General features: G+C 39.4%; 1 protein-coding gene across 4 annotated transcripts in view; it reads left to right on the top strand.

Annotated features, from left to right (window-relative positions):
• Positions 1–12453, top strand: part of LOC124144893 — a 38248-nt gene that overhangs the window by 19539 nt on the left and 6256 nt on the right. For 3 of the 4 annotated variants that reach the window (XM_048396791.1, XM_048396790.1, XM_048396792.1), the window contains exons 6-20: positions 696–833; positions 1030–1167; positions 2152–2292; positions 4354–4485; positions 4828–4971; positions 6297–6408; positions 6700–6797; positions 7526–8160; positions 8801–8888; positions 9039–9103; positions 9672–9708; positions 10334–10431; positions 11026–11151; positions 11360–11499; positions 11903–12038. In XM_048396791.1, coding sequence (XP_048252748.1) covers positions 696–833; positions 1030–1167; positions 2152–2292; positions 4354–4485; positions 4828–4971; positions 6297–6408; positions 6700–6797; positions 7526–8160; positions 8801–8888; positions 9039–9103; positions 9672–9708; positions 10334–10431; positions 11026–11151; positions 11360–11499; positions 11903–12038 — 2228 coding nt within the window. The remainder of the gene's footprint in view (positions 1–695; positions 834–1029; positions 1168–2151; positions 2293–4353; positions 4486–4827; positions 4972–6296; positions 6409–6699; positions 6798–7525; positions 8161–8800; positions 8889–9038; positions 9104–9671; positions 9709–10333; positions 10432–11025; positions 11152–11359; positions 11500–11902; positions 12039–12453) is intronic. The other variant, XM_048396793.1, reaches the window with a different exon arrangement.

The raw sequence follows: 12453 nt of genomic DNA, 5'->3' as shown, positions 1-12453 counted from the left end.
CGATTACATGCAATTAAACAAGTCGGCGATCCTGACCAACCCATCTAGTAAGTCGACTCTTACGACAAGCATAGGTTGCTACGGACATTAGCCTTAGCCGGAATGTCCACGAATGTCGTAAACATAAGCGCTACACGTAGATACATTAACAATATCCACCTTGTAACACATCTTTACCTACCAGGTGTCTAGACGTGAACAGGGATCACGAATGCCCAGACTTCTACGTCGCCGCAATTCGCTATACAAAGTTGCGTTTCTTTGGCGTGCCAAAATCTTAAACGGGTTTCATGGTTCTAATCCAAGATTCGCTCTTATTAGGTCTTCAGCAAACCATGCTTGCCGTAAAAGGCGACTATGCTTGTCGTAATAGGCGGGATCAGGAGGTCAGGCTCGCTGACGTGGTTGATGCACGTCATCGATCTCAATTGCGTGGATCGATGCTCATGATATTAATCACTGGATTGTCTGGTGCAGACTCGATTATTTATAGACCGCCGTCATATAGCTGGAATATTGCTGAGTGCGGCGTTAAACAACAAATAAACAAAAAAAACAAATGTAATTCTCGATTTGCCAGCACCATACACGTGCTCGTGAAGAGTTCTAGGTCAGACCATTCGACATCAGTAGATAGCTCCGTAAACAAAAATGATATTTCTTGTGGACCCCAGATATGTCTTTGCACGTTTCAGTTTGTAGTGACGGCTGGTTTGGAGATGACTGTGAACAAGAGTGTAACTGTCTTAATAGCACAGAAACATGTGACAAGATTACTGGCGCGTGTTCAAGTGGTTGTCGCCCAGGGTTTAATGGTACAGATTGCCTAACACGTATGTATGAAGGACATCTGCAATTTAGGATACACTCTATTTCTCTCACCTTTGTGTTTACATTTTAAATCCTTCGTAAGCGTGGTAGCATATATTGGTAAAAGGTGCAAAATCAAACATTCAAGTCGACAATTCCCTGTCCTCAAATAAGCATCAGTTTTCTTGTGGACGCCAGATATATCTTTGTACGTTTCAGTCTGCAGTGACGGCTGGTTTGGTGATGGCTGTGGAGAACGATGCAATTGTCTTAATAGCACAGAAACATGTGACAAGATTACTGGCGCGTGTTCAAGTGGTTGTCGCCCGGGGTTTAATGGTACAGATTGCCAAACACGTATGTATTAAGCACGCCTACTTTTAAGGGGCACATTATATATCTTAGGATATATTATTCTGTCAATGTGGTGGCGATAAAGTGGGTCGCTTAATCGGATCTATGTTTGGATATGTCACTCATCAGGATAGAATAAACCCATTTACGTTATACACGCACATTATGTTTACTTCATCATAAATACGCGACTCGTGAAGATCCGGGGTAGAATAGGGGTCTTCAGCAACTCATGCTTGCCGGAAAAGGTGACATGCCCGTCGTAAGAGGCGAATGACGGGATCGGGTGGTTAGCCTCGCTGACCTGGTTGATGCATGTCATAGTATCTCAATTGCGAAGATCGGTGCCCATCATGTCAATCACTGGATTGTCTGGCCAGACTCGATTGTTTACAGACCGCCGTCATATAGCTGGAATATTGCTGAGTACGGCGCTAAATAACAAAAACAAAACAGCAAAAAATAAATACGCGTGTTAGCTATTCTCATCCAATGATTTGCCTTAAATTAGGGAGGTAGACATTCGCCGGTTATGAAACATTCCGCATATTTCTTTGTAGATTTTGTGTATTTGGCATAATCCTAAATTGTTCTAAATGGATCTTTCCCACTTGCTCAAATTTGAGGTCACTCTACCTTGATTGATAATGCTAATTATTGTACATGTATTTAGACACTCGATTTACCTCATGTGTGGCAGCATTTGTCTTATTCTGTCAATTTAGAGTATTGGATTCAGCTACTGTAACGGACACAACACATGCGAGTGTCGCCTTTTCGTATTTCCGTTTAGTTGTCACACCCACGAGGATATTGTGTGATTTTACGTTATACATACAAGTTCTGTGTACTAAAAAGCGCTGGTTTGCTATTATACTGTATCCTTCTATAACATATTATATGATAATTATTGTATTATGTGTCTTAGGTCAATAAAATTGGTATATTAAGGCCGTATTATTCATTGTCATTCGATCCTTGTTGCAGTATGTCCAGACGGTTTCTATGGTACCAACTGTGCTCTTAGATGTGGAAACTGTATAAATGATGTCAAAATGTGCAACAGGTCAACCGGGGCATGTCCTAGAGGATGTACAGCAGGATGGCTCGGTGAAACATGCCTGCAGTGTAAGTACAAAATATGCATGAAGCAGGGCAGACAATATCTGAAACAGTAACAGCACATTAGCACAGTCACTTAAATGATGCGAATATGAGCAACAAACCCTTTCTATAAATCATGATTGCGACTACATCACAAGCCCGTGTTAATGAATCACAATCAAATAGTGGTGACAGGTGGTCCAGAAGATTTGAGCCTATCCTGCCCCACCAATAGCACCCAGCACAAACACATGCAAATGTTAACGACAAAGTCATTTCCATAATCATACGATATCTCTGCTGAAACCAGAGTTGGTGGTGCGATTCATGCTACATCATAAGCATATGTTTATCACAATTAGTTAGAGACGATACCAGGTACGCCAAGTGTTCACCTAAAAAAACACGCCCAAGGGAACATAATAATTTATGGTCAAAATAGGGAAATGCATCGGACATCACTTTGTGTAGCTCCATGTCGAGTCGGATTATGAAGAGCGAATTATGACGCATAACATGGTTTATGTCGGAAATGTAATCCGATAAGCAAGAGTCGTAAGACGCTCTTTTAATTTTCGTAGAAAGAGCGTGCTCGTTTGTACTTCAAAAGTGTTGAAATGGTGACAAGACTTGAGCCGTTGGAATATTGCTCGAAAATAAAGGATAAAGAAACTTACATGTACATTTTGATAAACGCATTTTAAAAGATGTTCAAGAAGTCAATGCTCAACCGTGCGAACACTCTGTGCCTTTCGGGTATACTTGGTGTCATCACTATTCGATAGTTCGTCACCATATTGCTGAAATATTGTCGACGTGCCGTTAAATGTTAACTCACTCACTCGCTATTCGATACGGATTCATAAACACACGTTTATGACATCGTCAGAATCGTACAATGTATGCTACTTTTAGAAGACAGGTCTTGTGATAATGGAAATGGTTTCGTCGATGTTTGGTATTTTTGTGGTATTTATCCTTTTATGTAATTATAGGCTTATCAAATAACACTTTTCCTCACAACTAACTGTTAGTAATTCTTCATGAACCTGAACACTGAACCCGAAATATGAAGAATGTATTTGATCATTGTATTATGGGACTATAAAGTCTATAGATATACAGTTAAGTACGGTTATAACGAACACGCTTATAACGAACTAACGGATATAACGAACTAACTTTTAAGTTCCGATTATGTGCTGTAGTTACGCTGTATATATGCTTATAACGAATTACGGTTATAACGAACTAAAATTTGTAGTCCCTTCGAGTTCGTTATAACCGTAGTTTACTGTAAACTGAACATTCCGTGTGTATTGTGAGAGAGCAAAGAAGAGCTAGAGGTATAAACTGTACTTTGTTTAGACCGCGAATGTACGACGACATCTAATAGTGTATGGTTTTCATTAGAAAAGCCTGCTGGTGGTATGTGGTAAAATGTAGTATTTTTCAGTAGGCCGAGAGTGTTATGCATACAATACCTCGAGAAACACAACAATTAATGCATGTTCAATGTACCTACAATTTAATGAGGTCACCTCTTAAAGTTGTAATACCCATGCTCGTGGGTTTCACCGAAGTGGTAAACATCTGAGACCTGCATCACTTCGGGCTTTCCTCCAGAATTAAGCTGACACGCCGCGATATAACTTGAATACTGTTAAAAGCGGCGTTAAAAAACCCAACTCACTCACTCACATAAAGATGTAACATGGAAAATAGGTAAAGGAAGTAGGAGTTTCTCGAATTCGGAAATACTGTCATTCAACGAGGATACAGAAACATATAGTCGTCTTGATTTATTACATACGGGCCCTTCAAGTGGTGATATGATGGACACTATATTATTTTGTCTTCGGTGACATTCAATTCACTTAACAAAAAGTCGTTGAGCCCTTGCTACCCTAAAGTAAAGTAAACATCAGTCTTTTAATGTATATGCACGTGTAAATCGGATGGTGACCTACTATATATCATTTGGTCCTTGTCTGCAAGAGCTGCTTAACATATTTTACTAAACTTTTCAAAACTACTACTTTTTCATATCCACAACTCTATCAAATATTATTGTATATGTTTCAGCATGTAGTGTCGGTATGTATGGCGTAAACTGTACGTCAGAATGCCAGCATTGTCTGAACTTCCAATGTAACAACAGGGACGGAAGCTGCATTGACGGCTGTATTGGAAATTTTTCAATGCCATTGTGTCAGGGTAAATTAAATTAATCCATTTCGTTGTTGAATAACACTTTCACACCATCATTTCATTAAGAATAATTATGATATGTGATGTCCCTCGTCATATCCCTCTGTCTTCACACCCGATCGTCTTATACAGACTCCTAGGTTTCACCAAGCAGTAAATGCCTACGTCTTATACGGCCTCATTGGATGTTTCTTTGACATTAAGATGTAAGCTTGTAATATAATTGAAATACCAACTGACAGACTTCAAGTTCCGCAAAATGTATAGTACATATACAACTTCATGTACATCTTTGAAAATCTACATTTCGCATTTAAACATTTAAAGGTCAACTGATTGTATTTACAGACTGCCTCTCAACTCACTACGGAGAAGCATGTAATGAAACATGTGGCAAGTGTCAGGGTAATACCCCATGTGAGAGATTGTCTGGAGAGTGTCCTGGGGGTTGTTTATCGGGCTATGACCAAACAGATCTTATCTGTCGGACGGGTGAGTACTCTAAAACGATGTTTGCTTCGCATGCAAAAAGGGATCAGCTCCTTCCTAACTTCTTTTGAATGCCAGAAGATTTTGCCCCTAGGTACCTTAATAACAAAGTTATAAGTACTTTCGTTTTGGATACACATATGTTCAATGCAGTGCAACTGCCTCCATCACGTCGTATGCACTTCCAGTTGAATGATGTGCCTTCCGGTTGGAGACATGTACTAATCCGAACCACAGGAAGCCTCGTGCCACTAGTTACCTTAAATAGAATGTTATCATGTACTTTAGTTTTAATGATCTTTCAGACAATCACATGATTGATTATTTCCAGTACATGCTTTTAAAACATCTAATGCAAACACAGGATTGGTCCAGTACACACGGAAGCAGAACTAAGAATGATCATTCCAGTGACCTTCATCGTCAAAGAAGTCGCTCAAGAGATTACCATATTCAATGCCCCACTATAACATTTTGAACATATGTACCAAATATCATATTACAATGGACAGTCAGAACATGGAGTTATCATGGACATTCTTACATGTTGGATGTATGACCTTTGGAGTGAATCTGCCCTTCGCTATTAGCGACAATTATTTCAAGAACATCCCAAAGGCCTATCTAGCATATAAATCAAATATGATGTCCCTTGGTAGAATTAATGTAACACCGAAATATTGTCATCACTAATATTAATTAAGTATTCAAATGATATAACAATTGATAAGATTTAAAAATAGTTTAATATATATGCAGAAAAGGGCATTAAAGTGAAGATGTAAAGCATCCTTTACGAATGACTATCATTATGACCTTGACTTTATACACACATCACTCATGACGTTGTACGATCTGGAAACTATACGGATGGCATGTATTCAGTTTCATTGATCGCCATCCTTCTTGAATTAAGTGGTAACAGTGTTCTTCATGCTATGATCTAGAGAACGGCATTGACCCGTTACATGCCATATCAGTGTGCCAAACTGAGTTCTCTTGGTTATATTATTTATACATGATTTCAAACAATATTTTTGTGATTGTGTATGCTGCACACTGAACGAAGGTCACAATGTCCTACTTCGTATATCTTGTCTTCAATTGCCATAGATAAGTTTTCAAACAGTATAGCTACCCCATGCACAGAAACAAACAATATTTTTACTGAAAATACGCATACATTATGAATGGCATTCACTTTGATCTTGACCTTATTCGAACTAGGTTTCTTTTCAAACACAGAATGCGAAAACCTTAAAGCATGATTGCGTCATGAACGTTCGGCATTATAATCATATTAAAAACAGTTATTTTATATTTTCTAGAAGCTCAATCGCAGTCTCCTGTTGCTGTGATCCCGATAGTTGGAGGAGGAATAGCAGTAATGTTGGTCATCGCTGTTTTTTTAGCAGCAGTCGTCATCTACAGAAGGAGACGGTATGCTAGTCCAATGTTTAATTATAGAAACTATTGAATAAGAAATAAGAAATTATTTTGAACTGAGAATCAGACTATGTGAATTGTCCATACTTAAGTGACTGGTTAACTAAATAAATGTTCAAATTTTATATGTGCTTCAACATATTTAGTGATGTTGCATAATACAGATCTCTATTAAACTTATCGTGCAGTAGACTCTGCTTTTAAAAAGACGTGTTATGCTCATGGACAGGGTTTTGTCACAATAATTACTTTTCTATAAAAATCAAATTTCCATATTTATTTCAGGAGAATAACTGAAGACAAAGGAGAACCAGAAATACATAAACGAGAGTGTCTGCACTCTCAATATGACGTGATTACAATGGTGGAAAGTTCAACTTCTGGTAAATATTGAGTAATCAGTAATTTAGTATATTAATGCCTTAAGATGATTTTAAATCGCTTCACTGAACAGCCAAACTGATGAAATGTCAGTAACTGAAAAACGCGATTTGGGTGAAATCATAAAATATATTCATTAATATTCACGAGTAGCCGTAGGACGCACCAAGGGTCACAACGGGGTCAAAACAAGAATTCAGACCTACGACCAGTAAATCGTTGAAGCTGCGCCAATCATATATTTTTAAAGTCATTATCAAATTATCTGATACGAAATAGGTCATTATCCTACGGCCCCACCTGCACATGTTAAACTTCATAATTTAAGAAATTAAAATGTCTAATGAATATGACAAGAAGAGAAAGTTACACTGATGCTCACATGGACCTCCTGTGAACGCTTTTCTGGAGTAAATGTTGATAGTTACTTTTAAATATTCCTTACTTGGATTGGCTATTTAAGCTTATAACTAATTTCTAATCATTTGATTTAAATCATACATGCAATACTTTTTGTAAAAGGCCATGCCTGTGTAACAGTATTAGTAAAATACAAATTCCTTCACACAGACTGAAAGTTACAGTGCTGAAACAAGAAATTGAACCAAACATATACTGAAAGTTTACCAGTTTGAGAGTAGAGTATTATTTTAACCTCCACTGTACTGTAAAATCTGATTCTTTCAATATGATCCAGTCACAATTAACCCATGATAATATTGCAATACAGGCGAACAATTGCATGTATATGCAAATGAGGGACCTCCACTGGATGATGGACATGCTGGGGCATTCCATGAACCTTCCCTGGATGATGGATCTGGTAGGGCATTACCAAGACCTCAACTAGATGATACACATGCTGGAGCATTGCATGAACCTCCACTGGATGGTGGATCTGGTAGGGCATTACCAAGACCTCTACTAGATGATGGACGTGCTGGAGCATTGCATGAACCTCCGCTGGATGACCGATCTGGTAGGGCTTTACCAAGACCTCAACTAGATGATGGACATGCTGGAGCATTGCATGAACCTCCGCTGGATGACCGATCTGGTAGGGCATTACCAAGACCTCAACTAGATGATGGACGTGCTGGAGCATTGCATGAACCTCCGCTGGATCATGGATCTGGTAGGGCATTACCAAGACCTCAACTAGATGATGACCCTTCTTGGGCAAACTCAGGACCTCTACTAGATGCTGATGACGAGGACGCCATGTTTTCTGTGGAAACTGATGTAGACGTAGATACCGAGGCAGCTGCTACTTACTACAACTGGATACCTCCTCATATGATGCTGGATAAACTGCCCCAGTGCATCATGGATAAAAAGAAGAAATCATTTGAAGTAGAATTCCAGGTTTGTTAAGACGGTGATATATACAAGATAACCTGTTTACTCGTTTTAGACAATATGTGTTGGTCTCAGTATAACATTTGCTGTTGCTTTGGTCTAACGTCGGCACGTCTGTTATATCGAACTACATATAACTCGATGTATTTTATGCTAATATTATTTTGTCAATCTAGGCACTACTTTATCATCACATATTATATACATATTTTGCTACATCGAAATCAACATCATTCCAGCTATAACATGGCGGTCTGGAAAAAATAGAATCTGGATGTGATTATACCACAACCATCGCCATCGCTGTTGACCATTTCAGCAACCCATGTTTGCCGTAAACGGCGACTATGCTTGTCGTAAGAGGCGACTAACCGGCGGGTGGTCAGGCTCACTGACTTGGTTGATGAATGTCATCGATCCCAATTACGTGGATCGATGCTCATGTTCTCAATCACTGGATTGTCTGATCCAGACTCGAGTTTTTTTACCGATCGCCGTCATATCGCTGGAATATTGCTGAGTGCGGCGTTAACAACACACACACATTTAGTCGCATTGCGACACGCACAGGATATCGGGAACCAATACGCGCGAGGAACTTGAGACAACACAATACAGTAACATAGCTTTACTCTGACAATTTTAGGCCATTCCTTATGGGGCAAGGCGACCCCATGTGGTTGGAAAGAGACCAGAAAACAAGAAGAAGAACCGCTTTGTCGCCCTGTATTCTTGTAAGTAAAAACAATTGGCATTCTAGTTACTAATTAATATAAAAACACACAAGCCTTCACAAAAACCGGAAATTTAATGTCTTCTTTTAGCTATTGTAACATAAATATACATGTTAGTAGTTTGCAAACAGATGATATTTGCATTTACAGATGATCACTCGAGAGTGGTGCTGACGGAAGGGGCTGACGATTATATCAACGCTAACTACATCAAAGTTAGTCTCATATCTGTTATACATAACTGTAAATCAGGGTTATATTGTTTTTTTCTAACTTTGTTTCATGTTCCCTTCAACACGTATCGAGATAGATCAAAGTGTGTATGCTTTGGTGTGGATATTAGACCCGAGAAGATCCGGGGTAGAATAGGTCTTCAGCAACCCATGCTTGCCGTAAAAGGCGACTATGCTTGTCGTAAAAGGCGACTAACGGGATCGGGTGGTCAGGCTCGCTGACTTAGTTAATGCATGTCATCGATCCCAATTGCGTGGATCGATGCTCATAATATCAATCACTGGATTGTCTGGTCAAGACTCGATTATTTACAGACCGCCGTCATATAGCTGGAATATTGCTGAGTGCGGCGTTAAACAACAAACCAACCAACCTATAGTTTATAATATGAACATTGCGAGTCTCCACGTAAAGTTACAAATAGTTCCCAGCATGTATATTCATTTGGACTGAAGAAATGCGTTACAGTATTCTTTAACATGGCGGTCACTAGTTGAAATCTTAAAGCAAACACTATTATATTGTTTGAGGTTGTATTAATGTTCACAGGGACACGATGACAATCTCAAGTACATAGCAACACAAGGTAACAAAAACAACTGCACCATGTCTCTGTTTTGCCTTAAAGGTCTTGCCTCCGTGGTCTTGTGGTAGAGCGTCCGCCCGGAGAGTGGAATTTCGGGGGTTCGATCCCCGGCCGCGTCATACCAAAAGACGTTAAAAGATGGTACTTGTTGTTACCCTGTCTGGCGCTCGGCATTAAGGGGCTAAAACAAGGACTGGTCGGCTCGGAGTCAGTATACTGTGTCTGAGTGGGGTATTCATGGTAAACTGCGGCATGGTATCTCAGTGAGCTAGCACTATAAATCGGCATCAGTCCGGACTAGTACAAGCAGCCACAAGTGCATGCACGTCGTTATATAAGTGCAATAATCTTGGACCCGACGTTAAACCCCATTTCACCTAACCTCACCTCACCTCACCTTTGAGGGCCATGTATAAGAATGAATGTATGCTCACATATTACATATTTTTTTGGAGTCAATTGTGTTTCAATTTAATCAATAGCTTGGGTCGATTTCCATTTAGCAACACATATTAAAGCTAGAACTATGAAAGGGCAGAGGTATATATTTTAGTTGTAATAATGAACTCATATTTTGGTTTGTTACAACCTCTGACCTCTGCCATATGGTGGGATGTAATTTCAGGCCCAACACCTGTTACGATCACTGACTTCTGGCAGATGATATGGCAAGAGAATGTCACGGAAATCGTCATGTTGACAAACCTGATGGAAAAGAAAAAAGTAGGACGTATTTCGTATTTTTGATACATCAAATTAATAATAATAATAAATAAAAGCGTCACGAATCACAAGAAATCTCTGCTAAAACCGTCGATTGTACAATTCCGACTATATCATGTTTATGAATCACTATCAAATAGTGATGATACTTAGTGTTTACGAAAAGGGTGAGGGCATGCTGCCCTAAAGATGATATCGATCACAAACACATGCACAGGCAAGTCAACCGTTCACCCGAAGAACACGGGACCATAATGGTCAAAATAGGGAATTGCATCAGACATCTTGTTGTCACTGATGCGTCAAATTTGGAAATGTGCCCTCTGCATGGCTGCCATAAAACGTGTTGAAAGCTTTACTTGAATAGTGTAAGCTTGATCAAACAACGTTTGAGCAAGAGTCGTATCTTGGTTGGAAGAGCATGCTCAAATATACCCCAAAAGGCTGGCGCTGCTGTAACATTGTTCGGCATAAACTATTTCAAAGTTCAGTTCTTATGTTAGACTAAATTAAACTGATACACATGCTTTCAGAGGAAAATGAGTTCTTTCTTCTCATTAGAATTTTGTGGTCATTTGTTCTACATTTCTGTAGAAAAAGTGTGAACAATACTGGCCTGCTGAATACGAGAGTGACTGCTATGGAGACTTCAGCATAACCAACAAGAAGGCAGTCGCGAGAGCTGACTACACCACAGCAACCTTTCTGGTTCGAAAATCTGTATGTATATTATATAATATCGGTATCATTATATATACTTGAAAGTAACGAAATATATAATTCGTATGTACTTTTTGTATTCGCGGGGTATAATCACATATTGTATTGTCAAATATTTACATTATCATATGAAACATATTCCTGTTAGGAACAAGTTTCAAATTATATCAATACATGTACGTCAGTTCATTATTGGTCCTACACGCAGACTGAAGAGAGAGTAGTGAGACACTTCCACTTCACCTCTTGGCCAGACCATGGTGTCCCCTCCGCCCCAGCCCTCGTCAACTTCTGGAGAATGGTCAAACAGGAAGGCGCGAAAGGCAGACCCATGGTCATTCATTGCAGGTAGACCCGTGAAGATCCGGGATAGAATAGGTCTTCAGCAACCCACGCTTGCTGTAAAAACGACTCTGCTTGTCGTTAGAGACGACTAACATGATCGGGTGATCAGGCTCGCTGACTTGGTTGATGCATGTCAATGATCCCAGTTGCGTGGATCGATGCTCATGATGTCAATCACTGAATTGTCTGGTCCAGACTCGATTATTTACAGACCGTCGTCTTATAGCTGGAATATTGCTGAGTGCGGTGTTAAACAACAATCAAACAAACAAACAAATGATAGTGATTTATAAACACATGCTCACGATGAAGTCGGAATTGTACATTTGATAATTGGCAGAGATTTTTTATGAATATGGAAAGGGTTTTGTCACTTTTATTTATATGCCGCGATCTTCTTCATCAGCGCTGGTGTTGGCCGGACAGGGACATTCATTGCTCTTGATCATCTGATGGATGAGGCTGAGAATGAAAACAAAGTCAACGTGTTTATGTGTGTTAGCAAGATGAGAGAAGACCGGATGAACATGGTCCAAACAATGGTGCGAATGTTGCAATCATTACGTATATCCATGTTATAGCCTGTCTGATGTAGCTTCTCAATGAGCATACTAACGATTTAGACTTGACCAGATCTCATATGCACCTTTTATCTGTTTCAACTTTAATCAAAGGCAACAAGTTTGAATAGTGGTTAATGAGGGGATGGTTCATTTCCGGAATATGAACTCATATTTCTTCATGACACTTGCAGACCTCAGAAGTGCTGAATTTGTGCCTTTTTCGAATCCTATTCAGGGTTGTACTTTACGTTATTATTGCGTTTTCAAGGTAACAGGTTCTGCATTTCTCCATTAAATATGCCACGGTTTCTATTGTTCTCATAGAAGTGAAAGAATATATCTTTACAATACAAGGATTGCGGGTATATGGGTCCGGGGTAGAATAGGTCCTCAG

This window comes from Haliotis rufescens, unplaced genomic scaffold (assembly GCF_023055435.1).
Source record: "Haliotis rufescens isolate VD_foot unplaced genomic scaffold, xgHalRufe1.0.p SCAF_16, whole genome shotgun sequence".
Classification (NCBI taxonomy): Eukaryota; Metazoa; Mollusca; class Gastropoda; order Lepetellida; family Haliotidae; genus Haliotis; species Haliotis rufescens.
Note: the sequence above shows the minus strand (reverse complement) of the source record. Positions and strands in the feature narration are given on the sequence as shown.